This window comes from Ahaetulla prasina, chromosome 2, assembly GCF_028640845.1.
Source record: "Ahaetulla prasina isolate Xishuangbanna chromosome 2, ASM2864084v1, whole genome shotgun sequence".
In the NCBI taxonomy this organism is placed as follows: Eukaryota; Metazoa; Chordata; class Lepidosauria; order Squamata; family Colubridae; genus Ahaetulla; species Ahaetulla prasina.
In genome coordinates, this window is record NC_080540.1 from 153,713,725 (window position 1) to 153,732,923 (window position 19,199).

A 19,199-nucleotide genomic window follows, 5' to 3' on the forward strand; every position below is an offset into this window, starting at 1 on the left:
TGAGCCTCTGAAACTGAAAGAAAAATGTTGAACATAGAATACAAACTGAGATGAAATTGCTCAGAATGGAAACAGGATAAAAAAGAGAGAGAGAGAGAGAGAGAGAGAGAAATATCAGATTAATCTGTAGTTGTAGAGTTGAATCTTCAGGAGAGGCAGAATCATCAAAGCATTACAAAACACAGTAAATTCTGGCAATAAAAGCTGCTAGTTCCTACTGTTTTGATCATGGGCTATTATACAGAGTAATCCCAATAATTTATTCTTTATCTGAAGAACTCGGAACTTGTGGTAAGGTCAATGTCTCAAATGTCCCCAGAAGGACCCAAAGTTAAATGAGGTAAATGACATAGGGAAGCATAGTCCTTGAAAGTTGATGCTAATTTTTTGGCATGCTTTTTTTTATTATTGTTTATTCTACACTAGGCAAAACTGATTACTCCACCAGGGAATGTAGGAAGTGATATTTGTTTGTTTGTAACCTCAGAGGACTCTCAGTCAGCTATTTCAGTGGGGGAAGGGCTCGACCGGATAAATTCTTCCCTAGGGAAATTCCCAACTCTCCAGCCAATCTTGATATTGATAACTGTGATTGAGACAGTGATATTGATATTGTGGTTTTCTTTTCTTTTCTTTTGTGCTTTCAGAGTTGACCTATCCTGGGCGCAACATAACTGAACAAGCTTCTGCAGGATGAAAAGATGGCAGGGCGGTTGCTTGCACCACCAGGCCCTGACAGTTTTAGGCCTTTCACTCCGGAATCTCTGGCTAACATTGAGAAGCGCATTGCAGAAGAGAAGAAGAAGAAGCGTCCTAAGCAAGACGGCAGTCACAGAGATGACGATGAAGAGAACAAACCAAAACCAAACAGTGACCTGGAGGCAGGGAAGAGTTTGCCTTTCATCTACGGGGACATCCCCAAAGGCCTGGTTGCTGTGCCACTGGAGGACTTTGACCCTTACTATATGACGCAGAAAGTGAGTCAGCAAACAACCAGCTATGTAAAAGTCAGCCTTCTGATGGTCAAAGGAGTTACAGGTTTGGGTGGCCGGAGGCTTCACATGAAAAGCGGGGTGGTGGTGGCAGAAAAACAACAATTGTGTGGCCTTTCTTTGCAAAGATATTTCTTGTCTTTGGGTTGTTGGGGGATGGGAGGAAAAGGGAAGAGGGAGAAAGTTAAGGGAGCAATGGCTTGGACAGCTGAGTTTTTCAAAACGACCACATTGTTTATGTCATTGTATGAGTCGGAAGATTTAATGGGGAGGCAGTGATACATCCAAGAAAGATGGCAAATGAGGCTGAGAAGAAGATTGACTTTTATCAGCAAACGGTCCCTCAAAATCAGGATAAGCTAAAAACTGTCCACACCATGGTTATATTCCCAGAGGAAAAAAGGAAAATAGGATGAGGTTAGTGGTTCAATTATATTTGCAAATATGCAAATGGGTACAGTAGTGGTGTTTTGCGGCACCAAGAGATGCCCCAAAATCTAGGGGCCGGTGAATAGCGCAGGCTGGTAATGCCTGTTATTAAGAACACAAAGCCTGTTATTAAGAACACAGCAGCCTGCAATTACTGCAGGTTCGAGCCCGGCCCAAGGTTGACTCAGCCTTCCATCCTTTATAAGGTAGGTAAAATGAGGACCCAGATTGTTGGGGGGGCAATAAGTTGACTTTGTAAAAATATACAAATAGAATGAGACTATTGCCTTATACACTGTAAGCCGCCCTGAGTCTTCGGAGAAGGGCGGAGTATAAATGTAAAAACAAACAAAAAAAAAATTTTCTAGGGAAAACAATGACAGTGGCTCCCACATTTTTGGGCGGGGAGGGAGAAACAGGAAATGCAGCTGTTAAATATTAAAAGTCTAACTTCTTAGGAAAATATGTGGAATAGAAGTGAACCGGATAGTGATACGGAGAGCAAGAATCAGTCTCTCACCTGTATGGAAGCATATAATCCATATAATTGGTGACTGTCAGGCTAGAATAGCTTGTATAAATTGGCTAAAAAGAATGAGATGAGTGGAATGAAACCAAGTTCCAGCATTGGGGATTCTAAGTGGAAAACCAGACTTCTGTCGGCATATAAATTATATCCTCATATGAATAATGACAGACAGAGCTTATTTGCCTGGTAGCAACTGCAGATGCTCCAGCCTTTCTAGAGAATGCTAAGCAGACCGAGAGAATTACTACTAGGGTTAGAGTTAATACCACTGTCCACATATTGCTCATTCTACATGAGTCAATCTTGTTTCTTATCTCGATTAAATCTTGGGCAATGTCTGTGAGTAGAAGGGGGCAAGACAAATAGTCAGCTTAAGGTGTTGGAATCTTGAACACTTATCTCTCTTCCCATGGTTTCAGGCTCTTGATTCCAGCATCTTACAGTTCCACTAGACCAGTGTTTCTCAACCATGGCAACTTGGTTGGGTGGACTTTAACTCCCAGAATTCCCCAGCCTTGCTGTCCACCCAGCTTCAAGTTGCCAAGGTTGAGAAACATTGCACTAAACAATGTCCATCTCATGGCTTTATTTTCTGTTCATTCCAGATACTTGGCTATGTTTACCTCACATGCCTAACTTGGAGACTGAATAACACGTTTTCTGCGTAACATATTGAATTACAAACTACCCTTACAGGCTGGATTCACACAATGTGCACAGGAGGAAAAAAAAAACACATCTAATCAAGATTAACCCTAAGTTGGGTTCAGCCTGAGTAAATTATCTTCAAACATTTTATCTGACCTGCCTGTTTGTGTTTTGTGATCACTTGCAGTGCGTCCGTGTGAGAACTAAGAATTGCATTGTAAAAGATGCTTTCTTACATATATTTGCCAACTTCTCACAAGTTTGTTTCCTACAGTATCATGAATAGGATCCTCTTTCACTCTTCCTCTACCTCCTTCAATTGATACATTTGGGTGTATTTTGGATTTTTGTTATTGCAGATCTGAAGGCTGAGTTCCAGAGTATATGGTTAGTGAGGGATCCTTGGTGTTCTCTGAGCTTGCTTGTTTTCTTGTAGACATTTCATTGCCCAAACTAGGTAACATTATCAGTGCTAGTAAGGAGTGGCGTTTGCTCTCAGTTTATATTCCAGTGGCTTGCCAGCCTGTGTGGGTGGGAGTAGTCTTGGAGGTTCTTTGGTTGGGCTGTTTACTGACAACTTTTTTGGCAGTTTCTTAGTTTGGGGTATTGCTTACTTGATTATTGGTCTGATGTTAACTTTGGAGTTAAAAGATCTGGGTGCTGGGTGCTGGTGGAGAGGTGGTTGGGTCTTTTTGTTCCTTTTTGGACAGGGTGATTGTCTCTTTTATCTATTGTGTCTATTGATGGCTGTTTTGTCAGAGATCCAGGCTTCTAAAAATTCCCTGGAGTTTTTTGACTTGGCTTGGTCTAGGATGGTCACATTTTCCCAATTAAAACTATGGTTAAATCTGTCTATATGTTGTGAAATTAAAGAATTTTCATCATGTCTTCTGACTTCTACTTGGTGTTCGTAGATACGTTCTGCCAGTCTTCTACCTGTTTGTCCTACATAGTGGTTGTTGCAGTCCTTACATTGTTTATCGTGGATGATTCCCGTTTTTTCTCCTGGGGTTGTTGGGTCTTTTGATCTGCCTAGGACCTTTCTTTTTAGAGAAACAACTCATCTCCCACAAGGGAAGCTGTGTAAGGACTTTATTTAAACGAGCTAAACATGCTGCAGCAACCCAGAATAGCAGAAGAAGAAAATAGAGCATCTCTACAAGATATTCCAACAAAATGGATATCCACACAACTTTATCAAAAAGTCCCTGACCACTCAACCTTATGCAGCACAACCAGCACAAATCCTAAAAAGAATCACACCATACATCAAGAAGATCTCAGAAACCAACAGACTACTACAGCTACATGGAATCAGCATAGCACACAAGCCTTCAAAACATCCTAAGCAGACCAAAAGGAAGCTGACAGTGAAAAGGTCTTGAGGAGGCTTTGCTTCAAAATCTTCTTATAAAAATATAACATAATGCACATTCTGTGTTGAGTATAGTGTGTCCTGGCTTCATAACTTCATAACTTCATAACTTCATAACTTGAAACCATCGCTATCTATTGGACCTGATGGACTATGCGCATACTTCTTAAAAAAACTTTCCACTAATATAGCAGAACCCCTAAGCATAATCTTTAACAAAGCTTTCACAACCAGTTCCCTTCCCAAACTTTGGTCACTAGCCACAGTCATCCCTATCTTCAAAAAAGGAGACCCCAGCTTAGTTGAAAATTACAGACCGATCTCTCTGTGCTGCGTCAACTGCAAAGTCATGGAATCAATCATCAACCAATCCATTACCTCACACGTAGAAACTAACAACCTACTCTCCAATAAACAATTTGGTTTCAGGAAAAAATTATCATGCAACTTACAACTTCTTCACTGTAAAAACATATGGACTACAAATCTCGATCAAGGGAAAACAATAGATGCAATTTACATAGACTTCTGCAAAGCTTTTGACTCAGTAGTACACGATAAACTTCTCCTAAAACTAAAATCCTATGGCATTTCAGGACCCCTTCACAAATGGATATCTGCATTTCTGTCCAACAGACAACAAGTGGTCAAAATTGGCAATGCTCTATCAAATCCTGTTCCTGTCAAGAGTGGCATTCCTCAAGGTAGCGTCCTTGGACCAACACTCTTCATACTATACATTAATGATCTTTGTGACCATATCGCAAGTAATTGTGTTCTCTTTGCTGACAATGTCAAACTATTTAACACCACAGACAATGCATCTATCATCCAAAAAGACCTTGATTATCTAACCACTTGGTCTAAAACTTGGCAACTCCAAATCTCAACCAGCAAATGCTCAGTCTTACATATTGGAAAAAAGAACCCAAACACTAAGTACATACTTGATGGACATTATCTTACAGATGACCCCCACCCCGTTAAAGACCTTGGAGTTTTCATGTCAAATGATCTAAGTGCCAAAGCCCACTGTAACTACATAGCAAAAAAGGCTCTAAGAGTTGTAAACCTAATCCTGCGTAGCTTCTTTTCCAAAAACACTACACTACTAACCAGAGCATATAAAACATTTGCTAGACCAATTCTAGAATACAGCTCGCCTGTTTGGAACCCTCACCACATCTCTGACATCAATACAATTGAGCGAGTCCAGAAATATTTTACAAGAAGAGTTCTCCATTCCTCTGAAAACAACAAAATACCTTATCCCACCAGACTTGAAATCCTAGGCTTAGAAAACTTGGAACTCCGTCGCCTTCGACAAGACCTAAGTTTAACTCATAGAATCATCTATTGTAATGTCCTTCCTGTTAAAGACTACTTCAGCTTTAATTGCAACAATACAAGAGCAACCAACAGATTTAAACTTAATGTTAACCGCTTTAATCTAGATTGCAGAAAATATGACTTCTGTAACAGAATCATCAGTGCTTGGAATACTTTACCTGACTCTGTGGTCTCTTCCCATAATCCTAAAAGCTTCAACCAAAAACTTTCTACTATTGACCTCACCCCATTCCTAAGAGGACCATAAGGGGCGTGCATAAGTGCACAAACGTGCCTACCGTTCCTGTCCTATTGTTTTTTTTTCTTTTCTTCTTCCTATATATATATTGATGCTTATACCTCCTAATATTTACTCATATATATGTTTATATACTATATAATCCTTTTTATATGATGTTGTGACAAAAATAAATAAATAAATAAAATAAATAAATAAATAAGTTTTCCTGAGCTAAGGGGCCCCTGGTAGTTATTTACAGCACACTGAAAACTGCACTCTAGAATTGGTAAATCCAAAGGAAAGGGAAGACTAGAGCAATAAATAAATATGGTGTAAGTATTGCATAAATAGAAGACATTAGTGAATAATAAAGCAGTCTCGGAGCAAATGCTTCCAATAGGTTCAAAACAAAGTCATGAAAGCCTTTAGCTATTTAATAGTGCCCAACGGCTTTTATGGAAACTGAAGACAAACTGTAATAAACCAAGTAACATGAGTGCACACCTACACACATAAACTACTGGTCATTAAGTGAGAGATTAGAATGGAAGAAAAGTGATATTTTAAAGGCAACTGGGTCAACCTGAAAATTTTCTCAGCATTCACTTTAACTGATTACTCTGAACTTGTAAAGAATATTATTCCAGAATGTCTGGTGTTTTTTTTTTATTTTATAACTACATTCTTAGTCTTTTCTTAAGAGCCATGGTGGCGCAGTAGTTAGAATGCAGTACTGCAGGCTACTTCCGGCTGCCAGCAGTTTGGCAGTTTGTGTCTCACCGGCTCAAGGTTGACTCAGCCTTCCATCCTTCCAAGGTCGGTAAAATGAGGACCCAGTTTGTTGGGGGCAATAGGCTGACTCTGTAAACCGCTTAGTGTAAGAACTGTGAAGCGGTATATAAGTCTAAGTGCTATTGCTTTTCAGAGAGTTAGAAACCATTTTCAAGTGGTTTTCTTCCTTTGTGTACTAATTATAGTGGTCAATGGAATTATGAACCACCATTTGCATCTCGTTAACCATCTATGTATTCCTCTATTCTAGGTTCCATTTACCCAGTTTATCACATTGTTTGCTCATTAAATTTATTTGCCACCCATCTCACCGAGAGGCTTTACTATGCTGGGTGGTTTAAATAAATTTTAAGAGTGAATAAATTAAAAAATGAATGCAGATTAGATGGACATTGCATATGCAACTGAAAATGTACAAGTCACATTTATAGCTAAGAATGGCACCTCCATTGATTTTTATACCAGTTCATCTATTCTTGATGTCATGCTTATTTGAACTAAAGGAATATTTAGAAACCAAGACTGATGTCTCATCAGTCTTGGTTTCTAAATATATTCCTCTATTTCAAACCAAGGCTGGCCACAATACATTTGTTTAGCTGGGGCTTTGGATATTGGTGCCTTCTTCTGTAGAGAAGTCTTTTAATCTTATTCCCTTGAAGGCTTCAGGAGCTTAAGACATATTATTTCAAGGAATTTTCAGGAGATAATTGGAACCACAGGAGGAGGCATTTGCATTCTGCAATAGCTTAGGGACATGCTTTGTGTTTTTACCTGTTTTACGTGTTGGTGACATTTATGTTTTAAAAATAAAACCAACAAAGGCATCATATAGTAAGCAATAACAGGCATCCAAAACAAAAATCTGGAGGGAAAAAAACCTCAGTCCCCAGAGAATCATAGAAAAGAGATGAAGATGGGAGAGATGTGTTCTGCACCCATGGAGAATAACTAACAATTCTAGTTATTCCCCAATAGACTAGCAGTAGGTTCTTCAGGTATAAATCTGCTGGCAATAGGAAGCCCCAGGATATTTCAGGAATGGTGCGGAAATAGACAGCCTTGTATCCTTTAGATAATGACTCTTCCTTCCCAGTGAGTTCACTAGATTTGGATTTTGACTCACTGACTCTTCCCAGTGAGTTCACTAGATTTGGATTTTCCACCAGAGAGAAAAACGCTGGCAGGAAACAACAAATATAAGTATCCTTCCCCTCCCCCCCCCCCGCCCCCAACTTTCCAATCCTAAAAAATATATTGTATTTTAAATCATGAACCACATAAACCAGCAAGTTTTCAGGTTTGGCATATGATCTGCCACTTCCAATCCCTTGCACCCTCTTAGGGTGATATAATTGTCAAGAAATAAACTTCAGACTCCAAAAACCAGAAGGCTTTCTAATAGCAAATATTTTAACACTGGCAAAAGGCCAGTCAAGCAAAAGTAAAATTTACATCCAAAGACTGCTTGCCTGCAAGTGAGCATAATAAACATGTTGATGTTTCCCAGTAGATTCCCAGTAAAGTATTTGAACTTAATCCCATGTTATTGCATGCTTACGTTGCACCCTAATATGAATTTGCTTGAGGCAAATATGATGAATATGATGAGGCCCCCAGAAGAGAATATTTGTAGCTCAGAGTTGAACTGTGGAGTCCTTAGTACTGTCTGAGCCTGGTGGTTTTCTTGCAGATGTTTCATTACCAAATCAGGTAATATCAGCAGCGCATTGAGGGTGTTATCTAGTTTGGTAATGAATCATCTGCAAGAAAACTACTAAGTTCAGAGAGTACCAAGGACCCCACAATGAGTCCCACAGAATTCAGTGAAGATATAAATCAGATTGCAGTGTTATAGTATTATCTATGTAATAGAACTGAGATCTGAAGATGAGCTTGTATTTGATACCAAGGCTAAACTTTGGTGAACAAAAGGACAGAAATTGGGATTTTGGAAGGATGAAGGGCTGCAGGCTAAGTAAAGCTTTGTCATGGACCTGGTGTGGCTGAAGTTTTGGGAGGATTCTTTATTTGATATTCTATTTCCCACTTTAAAATAGCAGAATTTGCCATCAGTTTTCAATAGCTATGGTCAGAGAGACATCAAGGACTGCCCCAAAGAGACATGAAGGTCACAGGCCAATCCCAATCATAAGTATATAATATTGTCCATTTCTATATAGGAAACCTGTATGTTGTTTTAATCATTTGCCTTTCTGTCATATCTTGTATAATTAAGTGCCCCTATTTTCCTATTGTACTACTGTATATGTCAGTGAGACTGAACTTATGTGCTTCTAATGTAGACCCTTCTTATGAAAAAAATGCTATAAAGATTTTTTTTGGAATCATTGTATACATTACATACCACTATTCCATTACTTTTGAGATTTTGATAGTCATACCATTTGTTTATTCTCTGCAGAGTATTTTGATGGATATGAGAAACATTTTTTTTTTGTTTCTATATTGGGCCTTAGAAAAATAATCTCAATTTTTAGCTGAACCATAATCTCCATCCCATATTTTTTTTGTATCAGATTAATGTAGAAACATTATGAGATGAGCATAGCATGTCTGAAATGTTATTATGAATTACTTTTCTTCTATGCTTTTAATCATGATTTTGAAGACCATAAAATCTTTGCTACTATGATTATTTGGGGTTTTTTTATCCATTCATTTTCCATACAGGAAGATATTTGCAAATTCAAGTAAAAAACATATAAAATTCATTGGGGGAAATGCAATGTTTCACTTTCCCCAAACAAAGCAAGATTTCTTGGGCTTTTTGATCCCCATAAGCAAAAAAGAAATTCATATATATAGAATAGAATAGAATAGAATAGAATAGAATAGAATAGAATAGAATAGAATAGAATAGAATAGAATTTTTATTGGCCAAGTGTGATTGGACACACAAGGAATTTGTCTTGGTGCATATGCTCTCAGTGTACATAAAAGAAAAGATACGTTCATCAAGGTACAACATTTACAACACAAATGATGGTCAATATATCAATATAAATCATAAGGATTGCCAGCAACAAGTTATAGTCATACAGTCATAAGTGGAAAGAGATTGGTGATGGGAACGATGAGAAGATTAATAGTAGTGCAGATTTAGTAAATAGTTTGACAGTGTTGAGGGAATTATTTGTTTAGCAGAGTGATGGCCTTTGGGAAAAAACTGTTCTTGTGTCTAGTTGTTCTGTTGTGCAGTGCTCTATAGCATCGTTTTGAGGGTAGGAGTTGAAACAGTTTATGTCCAGGATGTGAAGGATCTGTAAATATTTTCACGGCCCTCTTTTTGATTCATGCAGTATACAGGTCCTCAATGGAAGGCAGGTTGGTAGCAATTGTTTTTTCTGCAGTTTTATTATTCTCTGAAGTCTGTGTCTGTCTTGTTGGGTCGCAGAACCAAACCAGACAGTTATAGAGGTGCAAATGACAGACTCAATAATTCTTCTGTAGAACTGGATCAGCAGCTCCTTGGGCAGTTTGAGCTTTCTGAGTTGGTGCAGAAAGAACATTCTTTGTTGTCCTTTTTTGATGATGTTTTTGATGTTAGTTGTCCATTTTAGATCTTGCGATATGGTAGAATCTAGAAATTGAAGGTTTCTACTGTTGATACTGTGTTATCTAGTATTGTGAGAGGTGGAAGTATGGAAGGGTTTTTCCTAAAGTCTACCACCATTTCTACGGTTTTGAGTGTGTTCAGTTCCAGATTGTTTTGGTCGCACCACGAGGCTAGTCGTTCGACCTCCCATCTGTATGCGGATTCATCATTGTCTTGAATGAGACCAATCACTGTTGTGTCATCTGCGAACTTCAGTAGTTTAACAGATGGATCGTTGGAGATGCAGTCATTGGTATACAGAGAGAAGAGAAGTTGGGAGAGCACACAGCCTTGGGGGGGCCCTGTGCTAATTGTACAGGTATCTGATGTGATCCTGCTTAGCTTCACCTGCTGCTTCCTGTTTGTCAGGAAGCTTCTGATCCACTTACAAGTCTGTTCGGGTACCTGTAGCTGGTTTAGCTTAGTTAGAAGAGTGGCTGGAATGATGGTATTGAATGCTGAACTAAAGTCTACAAAGAGGACCCTTGCATAGGTCTTTGGAGATTCAAGATGTTGTAGGATTATAAGGTAAAATAATAAGAAATGGCTGCCATTTGGAAGATTCATGAAATATGATGCAAAAATATATGAAAGGAACAGTAAAAGAGTGCCATGTATATTTGCAGCATCTGGCATTTATGGGATTTTACATTTCCATGGCAACTGATGCTTTCATTTTAGATTTGATCATTTCAGAAACAACACAGACACTGATGATAAAAGTTGGTCAGACTTTTGCATGATCAACAAAGGAAGTAAAAGTTTGGTTGAACCTACTGGGCTGTCTCTGGTTTTCTAGCACAGTCAACAATAACTTGCAACAAATCCAAATGTTGACAAAATCTGCTCTGCAATTTAGACCTAGGATCACCAGGAGGAACCTAAATACTTTTACATGCCTGAATAACCACTCTATATTTTCAGAAAATGAATTGACAGAAATTATATTTACCTGCCAGCCTTTAATAATATTATTAATACATATGAAATTTACAGTGTATGGACCTTCATGGCTGTCTGCAATAAACACATTCTGTGAGCAAGAGAAACTTGCTCATTGTAACATGAACACTTCTATTCGTATAGAACAATCAACTGCAGCCCACTCAAATATGTGTATAAATGTTAAAATAACAGTATGTTTTTAAGCAACAGATGATTGGCAGCCATATTGTTCTTCTCAGTATTATCATAGGGGGGAAAAAGTACACAGGAAGATGGGGAAACCAAATTTCTCATTTGAAGTGTTGAAGTTTTGCAAGGGGAAGCAGATTGTTTTTATATTGACAAGAAAAACTACTCAGCTTGGCTCCTGCCTGATGACCTTCCCTTTCGCTTCATTTCCTGTGGAAGCAAATCTAAAGTACCTTTCTATAGTACCTTCAGCCATACCATGACTTTTAATTGATCGAAGAGAAAGGACTCTGACAGCTTACAGCTCTCCCTTGTTGTAGATCAGGGGTGTCAAACTTGATTTCATTGAGGGCCGCATCAGGATTGTGTTTGACCTCAGGAGGGCGGGCAGGGGATGGCCGGTTCATCATCACTCCTTTCAGGAGTGCCTGTGGTGGCCCGAGCTCCGTTTTCGGCTGCAATGGCCTCCCGCAACCCTCTGCCAGTGAAAACAGAGTTCAGGAGGGCTGCCAGCTCCGTTTTCACTGGCAGAGGCACCGTGGGCCAGTCCTTCGCTGTTTCCAGGGCAGCCCTGCGGGTCAGATCTAAACACCTTACAGGCCAGATCTGGCCCACGGGCCTTGAGTTTGACACCCCTGTTGTAGATACTCAGACTTGTCCCCATGATACAGTGATGACAAATCCATGACATGTGCATCAAAGGTGACACACCATGACGTTTGGTTTGATATACCAGCATTTGCTAACACATAACAACAAATATTCTCAAAAACATACTCCTTTCTTCCACAATTTTCAAAACTTGCAGGGGCTGCACGAGAATACGATGTGCTCATCCGTGGCCTCCAGGCCCTCTGAAAATTGCACAAGATGGTCATGCTTTTGCACAGTCTTTGGAGCCTCCAAAAATTGCTCGAGAACTGGACATACTTTTATGTGGTTTTTGGAGGCTGCAGAGGCTATGGAAGAGCATTCTCCAAAGCTGCTTTAAGATTGAAGGCCTTGTGAGTCCTGGAGCAGCCTCAGGTAGGTCACAGAGCCAGTCAACAGAAAGAGAACATGGCCTAAAGATAGATGGCGCATGGCAGATCCGAGGGGATGCTGGGCCATGGGTGGAATCACACCATTCCTCAAGGCTTGTGCTTCTTGGGAAATGGCATGAGGAGGCCTTTTCAAGTGGCAGCAGTGCTGCTATGGCTTCTACTTCAGACCTAGCCTTGGCACTGCCCCTAACTGCCACTGTTCAGAGAGGCCCAGATGGTAGTGGTGAGATAAAGAATTATTTCTCTTGTGTTGTGGTGGAGGGATGCCAGCAGAATCGTTAGGCATCTTCCGAAATTTTGACATAGTGAGCCCAAAATATTCACCATCACTGCCATAATACCAATGTATTATGTTTCATTTTTTGCACTCTTTTATTAGTCAGCTGAAAGGCAAACTGGTTGATGTGGTTTCCTTAGCATTTTGAAAATGGTGGTGAAGATGACCGCAAATTAGTTTTAAATAATTTCTAAGACTCTGAAAATATACTCTTGTCTTCATTCAACTCTAATTTATCATCCTTGTTGCACCATTTATAACTTGGATAAATTGGAGTAATTTTTAAATATATATATGTATGTCTCAGGGGTGGGTTCTATTTACCTTTACTACTGGTTCACAACGGGAGCGCGCATGTGTGTTTGCTTCGCTCACTCGTGCGCACTTCTGCACATGCACAGAAGCCCCTTGATGATGTCGAGGCAGGCGAACGGAGTCTTCTGCCAGTTTTACTACTGTTTCTATAGAACCGGATAGAACCGGGAGCAACCTACCACTGGTTATGTATGTATGTATGTATTTAGTTGCTTGCTTACACATTAGATAAGCATTTTCTAATCCATCGGATGCAATGTTCTTCCAGAGCTTCACAAAAGCAGTGGTTGTTCCATTTCTTTCAGTTGTCTTTTCTTCTCCACATGGAGATAAGCCTTGTGGTTGCACTTGAGATCAAGTGGTACATTTGCTGCTCAAGTTAGTCCTGTTTTGGGCATCAAAGTTGGGCAGCTTTCTGGACCACAGCCAGGGGATTCAGTGAAGGAAGATTTCAAGTGTGTTTATGGAACCTTCCATACTACCGCAGGATTTGGCTGTGCAGAATTCACAGAATTTTATGTAGTGGTTCTAAATGCAGTGGGCCTTTTTCCATTTGTAATTTTCCAGTGTTTTCCTATCACTTCCTTCTTTTTTTTTTCTTTTTTTTTTCTTTTTCTTTGCTACAGTAAAGAAAATGGATTGGTAATATGAGAAGCCGTCCATAAGTATGGTGTGTGTGTGTATGTCTGGGTATAGATGCGTTTAGGGATGGGAATGTGCCTGGGCTTCAGGAGTGGAGATTTTTGTATTTGCATTGTTTTCCAAAGCAAAGTAGAAAGGGGCTTTGCAGAGAAGGAAGGTTGCTTCTTCTCTGTGATTGGGCAGGTACTGTATATTCTTTATTCTAATTTATAAAATGGCATCTAATACAAGTCCGTATGCTACAGATATACTAGAAGAGATCTCAGTAAAAATGCAAAGCAATATGACTCACTGGATGGAGAAGAAACTAAAATGTTCTAGTTATATTTATTAAGGAAAACCATGTTACTTGACTGATTTTTCCCTGTTGTTGGTTGTTATATCTCTTTCACTGAGCTACATACTGATATATTTTAAATCGTTAAGTAACATATGTGATCCTGTTTTTGAAAACCATTCTATACACAATACAGAAAGAAACAGGAGCGGCAGTTGCAGAATTCTAGTCTGTTCCAATTAAACTCCAGAGAAAGCGTTTGGATCAATCTTGGAATCTCCCTTCCATACAGAAGAAAAAAAATGTTTCATAGTGTACATGTAAATGTCATGTGCAGAGTGTAACTCTCAAAACAAGATGGCAGCTTTCCATCAGCCCTTAGAGACAGATCAGACTTTAATATCAAAGTCATGAATGGTAAAGCTATTTTTATTACAGGGTTATGGTAACAGAACTTTGCAACCCTGAATGTGTCTCTCCCCTCCCCGCCTTTATCCTAAAGAGAACTGGGAGGGGGGAGTGTCCAATCTGAGAGGTTTTGACTAACTGCATTCCTGTTTTGGACTGAGTTTTCTCTTGTCTTACTGTTGCCTTGGCTGTGTCGAGTCTTCCTCAAGGTTATTTTCACAGCCCATTACATCCAGTCTATTCTTTCACTCTCCATGTGCTACTTCATTCCTCCTTTTCTGGGGTGAAGGCTGAGAAATACTTTGTAATACAGTTATGCACATTTCACAGTGGGATCTATTCTGAGGTAAATGAAGCCTTAATATATAAATTTGCTTTAAGGATGTAAGCGACTGTTGTTGTTAATATTATTGTGGCTGTTGTTGCTGTTTTTATGTGCTTCTTTTAAAAGAGCTGTCAGATCAATTAAAGTATATTGTGGGATTTCTTCAAAATGATTTCGACACAAAGAATCATCTAGCTAAGAATGATATATTCATGGTTTTTGAATTAAAAATGTATGCTTTCTTCCTAGGCTTATGAATGTGTAACTTTTCCTTCTTTTTCTCTTTCTCTGCAGACCTTTGTAGTACTAAACAGAGGCAAAACACTCTTCCGATTTAGTGCCACGCCTGCCTTGTACATTTTAAGTCCTTTTAATCTGTTTAGGAGAATAGCTATTAAAATTTTGATACATTCATATCCTTTTCATAGTAATGTATACCACTTATTCTGAAGTCATTATTTCCTGTGTTGCTGGATTAATGTGCTGCCTTAAAAAAAGCATTATTTGGATTTAAAAATATATTTTATAGAAATAGCCTGCCTCGGGGAGATTGAAATTTCCGTAAGCAATTGTAAGGGTAGGTGAATGAAAGTGAATTTATTAGGGATGATGTTTCATAATTAGGGAATGTATGTACAAGATATGTCAGTAGATTTGAATACAGACTTACGACCATTTATATAGCAATGGTTGAAGTTTTGGCTGCGCTGAAAAAAGAGACTTACCATCAATCCTCATACTTACAACTGTCACAACATCATCATGGTCATATGGTCAAAACTTTCTCATTTGACAATCAACAAGGTTGCATGATAGTTGCAGCATCGCGGGGTCACATGATTGCCCAGAGAATTTCTGACAAGCAATGGAAAAACCCAGATTTACTTAATGATGGTTATGATTCACTTAATGACTTGGGGCAAAAAAGGTCATAAAATCAAGTGGGATTCACTCAACAGCCACATTGCTGGTCATAAGTCGAAAACTACCTGTGACTGATATTCTGCAAGAAGTGCTTACTATCAAGCAGAACTCATACTAGAGAAAACTTGAAAATGCTACTGTTTTCTCCTATTCTCTATATCAGACAGTGCCTCTGCTCAGCACATGGATTAAATACATCCCAATGCATTCTATATCTCTTCCTATTCAGATGCCGCAGGAACCAGAGAGCGAGGCTGGGAGAGATCTGCCCATTGTTATGTGGGGCTGCATCTTCACACACATACAGAGAGGGGGGTTAATATGGAATCTAAATATTATAAAATGAATCAAATTATTAATTTCAAAGAGGGAGATATATTAATTCTAAATATGTAGTTATTGCCTTTCCTTGTGAGTCCATAAACAGTCCATAAAACTATCATGCAATTAAGGTATAATTCTCAAATCTAAAAGCTGAATAGTCAGAATTCACCTTTTCCAACCATACTGTTTCTATGTATATACAAACTTAGGATGTTGTCTGATTATATGATATCATTCATTCAAAGACATTCATTTTGCCTATTTTACTATTTTACTGACTGGGCCTTGATTGTGAGAGTTTTTCTGGGTCTAATTCAGTTCTTATAACTTCCTCTTTTTCTTCCCAGTGAGCTGGCAGGCCTCTTTTCAGATCTTCTCATCTGCCTGCAGCAACTGCCTGAAAAATGAATAGGGGCATACAATTGCCCTAGACTAGGGGTCTGCAAACTTGGCTCTTTTAAGATTTGTGGACTTCAACTCCCAGAGTTCCTCAGCCAGCTGGCTGAGGAACTCTGGGAGTTGAAATCCACAAGTCTTAAAAGAGCCAAGTTTGCAGATCCCTGCCCTAGACAGACGTGGATGCTCAATTGTCCTTTTTTCCCCCCACTTTTGCAACCATATATGAAACTCCCCAAACCAATTCACTTTAAAATACATGGACTAGGTTCACCTTTTATGCTAAACCACAATGTGTGATTTGTTTCTAGCTGAGCATGAGGCATGAATGAAGCTAACAGATAAACTGTGGTTTTATAACCATGTGATTTGGAGTTTCCTGATTTGTTTTGTGTTCCAACCAAGCCTCTGTCCAATCCATAGAAGTGCAAAGCAAACGCAATGATTTTTTAAATCATTGAAACTCTTTTTTCCTTTTTAATCCAGAAAAAAATGTTTGACTCATGAAGTAGAATTTTCTTATCCTTCTATTCAGAAAATCTCTGTTTAGCTCTAAACTGTTTAGAGCTAAATAAGTCTAAAAGCGTTTAAGAAATTAGGCTTGTGTCCTCAAACCTTGTCCCTATATAGGCTGCATTATGGGTGTGAGTTAGATTGAAACCCTTTGACTCCCAGTCACTCAATTTATGAGCCAATTATAAAAACCTCAGTTCCTGCAGTTTTCTCACGAGGAGTAGCTGTCCAAAATGCAAGTGGGCAATCTCTAAATCTCTCCTTTATCCAGAAAGACTGCACCAGCTAGTATTCACCATCCTGCCACCAATCACCACTGCAATGCTATCCCTGCTCCTTCAGGGACATCTAGTCTACAATAAATACTCGCCAGAACAGGGGTCTCCAACCTTGGTCCCTTTAAGACTTGTGGACTTCAACTCTCAGAGTTCCTCAGCCAGCTTTGCTGGCTGAGGGACTCTGGGAGTTGAAGCCCACAAGTCTTAAAGAGACCAAAGCTGGAGACCCCTCCACCAGAACACCAAGACATTTTTTTCATTTGAAATATGAGTACAAAACCAGTACTGGATAGTATATATATACACTATTCCAAATCAGATTGGCTTCTTTTTTTATGATTTTTTTCCCTGAACATTCATAGGTGAAAGGATTCGTTTTTATTTATTCCTTAAGCAAGGAAATATCCTAAATGCGTAGATATATTTTGCAAAAGTTGCACTCCTGATGTCGCTGAAATATTGGACACATTGGCTGTAGTTTCTAGGGATGATTGGAGATGTAGCTAAGCAGTTTCAGGAATGACAGGTTTTTTTTTCCTTTAAGACTTACACTGGATCCTTTGACAAAAAGAGTTGGAAGTTCTTGATAAATGAACTAATTAATGAATTGATAAGTGAACTGATAAATGAATTAATGGAATTTAATGGAGTCTAAAACATTAATGAATTAATGTTATTGCCCTACATGGACTGAAAACCATTATGATTAGTCATCTCTGGATGTCCATATTCTGCATCTAATTATGAGAAACCTGTCTCCTCAGTAAATTGAGCATAATTCAATATAATTGCAATACAAGTGAGTTCAATTCCAGTTAAGGTTCCCAAAGCACTCCTTTGTTCTCATGTGGCTGGGTTCAGTATAATCTAAACTGCAAAAAGGTGTATATCCTTCTCAAGCCAAAATCAAAGCTAGGCATATTGTCACATTTGTTACCAGGAAAGTTTCAAATCTGCACTTTATTAATACTATTTCTGTGGTGGTGGGGGGGAACTGTTTGATTTTTGTTCCCAAATTTAAACAAGATATACCATCAGCTTGATGTTCTTTTGTTAATGTCAATAAGAAATTTCTTATCTTTTGTGCTTCCTTGACTTTGTTTTACAGTATTTAGCATGATCATTATGTGCACTATTTTGACGAACTGTGTGTTCATGACTTTTAGTAACCCACCAGAATGGTCGAAACAGGTGGAGTAAGTAATAATATTTTTGTTTGTTTCACTTTGATTGTTTATAATATCTAGCATTTCTTTAAAGTAATAGTTGCCAATTTTGAAGGAAAAGTGTGCCATATATAAACTCCCTGCCCAATATGGTTTAAAATATCAAGCTGGGAGTTAATTGAACATGTTTTCACTCTTGTCATAAATGTCTCTCAAAAGAAAGACAGAATGCCTTCTGTTTAAAATAGATAATTATTAAATTTATTTATTTTTTTAGTGTATATTGAATCTCTCCAAGATGGATAATTTTAGAAAATTTTTAATGTTGCTGGGTTAGGCAACATAATTGAGAGGGTTTTGACTTCTTGTACAAGCATATTAACTAGATCTCCTTTCACACAGGATTAATAGGCTGAGATGACATTAATAGGCCTGATGGATTTTTATCTAGAATCTGATAAAGGGGCTATTTTCTTGGGTCAGAAATGGCTTTCAGTAACAACAGTGGCACCAAGTAGACCATTTGGGAATAATAGGCATTGCTACTTGAATCTTAAATTATGGTGCCTGAAGTCTGTTGCTGGAGTCTGCTGGGGAATAGTGAGATGAAGTTCCTACAATTTATCCACTCTCCAAAGATGTTCCACTTCTCCACTGGAGAAGATCACCAGGAAATCTGGTCCGGAATGTTGTTGATATGCTTTTTTTTTTCTTACCACCTGATTGGGAAATAACAAATCTCTCCAAATGCTTACCTTCAGGCTTTCATTGGTTGAAAGAGATATAATAAATTAAAACTGAGGCCTTATCTTAAATGTCTTAGGGCTGGATTACCTAATTGGAATGCTAACTTCTAGATCGACCTTGGCAACTTTAAGATGTGTAGACTTTAAAATGTGTAGACACAAAATTCTGACTTCTCAGAATTTTCCAGCTAATATACTGCCTGAGGAATTCTGGGAGTTAAAGTTCATGCATCTTAAAACTGTCAAATTTGAGCAACACTGTACTAGATTATGTTTACCTAGCTGTGCCTTCTCCACTGATTTTCATAAACTCTGGAATGCATTGGAATGCACTCACTTTTGAAAAACTGTAAAGGATTGTTTTTATCCTTTAAAAACTCAAAGGCCTGTTTTCAAGGATTTTTAAATGGGGATTAAGATAAATTGAATAGTATTATATACATGCTTTACCCTTGTTAATTGCTAGCCTAGATATGT

At 38.6% G+C, this 19,199-nt stretch overlaps 1 protein-coding gene across 11 annotated transcripts in view; it reads left to right on the forward strand.

Annotated features, from left to right (window-relative positions):
- The first annotated feature begins 701 nt into the window (after positions 1-701).
- SCN8A (sodium voltage-gated channel alpha subunit 8) overlaps positions 702-19,199 on the forward strand; it is an 87,648-nt gene continuing 69,150 nt past the window's right edge. For all 11 annotated transcript variants that reach the window (XM_058171549.1, XM_058171551.1, XM_058171555.1 and 8 more), the window contains exons 1-3: positions 702-977; positions 14,670-14,788; positions 17,917-18,006. In XM_058171549.1, coding sequence (XP_058027532.1) covers positions 702-977; positions 14,670-14,788; positions 17,917-18,006 — 485 coding nt within the window. The remainder of the gene's footprint in view (positions 978-14,669; positions 14,789-17,916; positions 18,007-19,199) is intronic.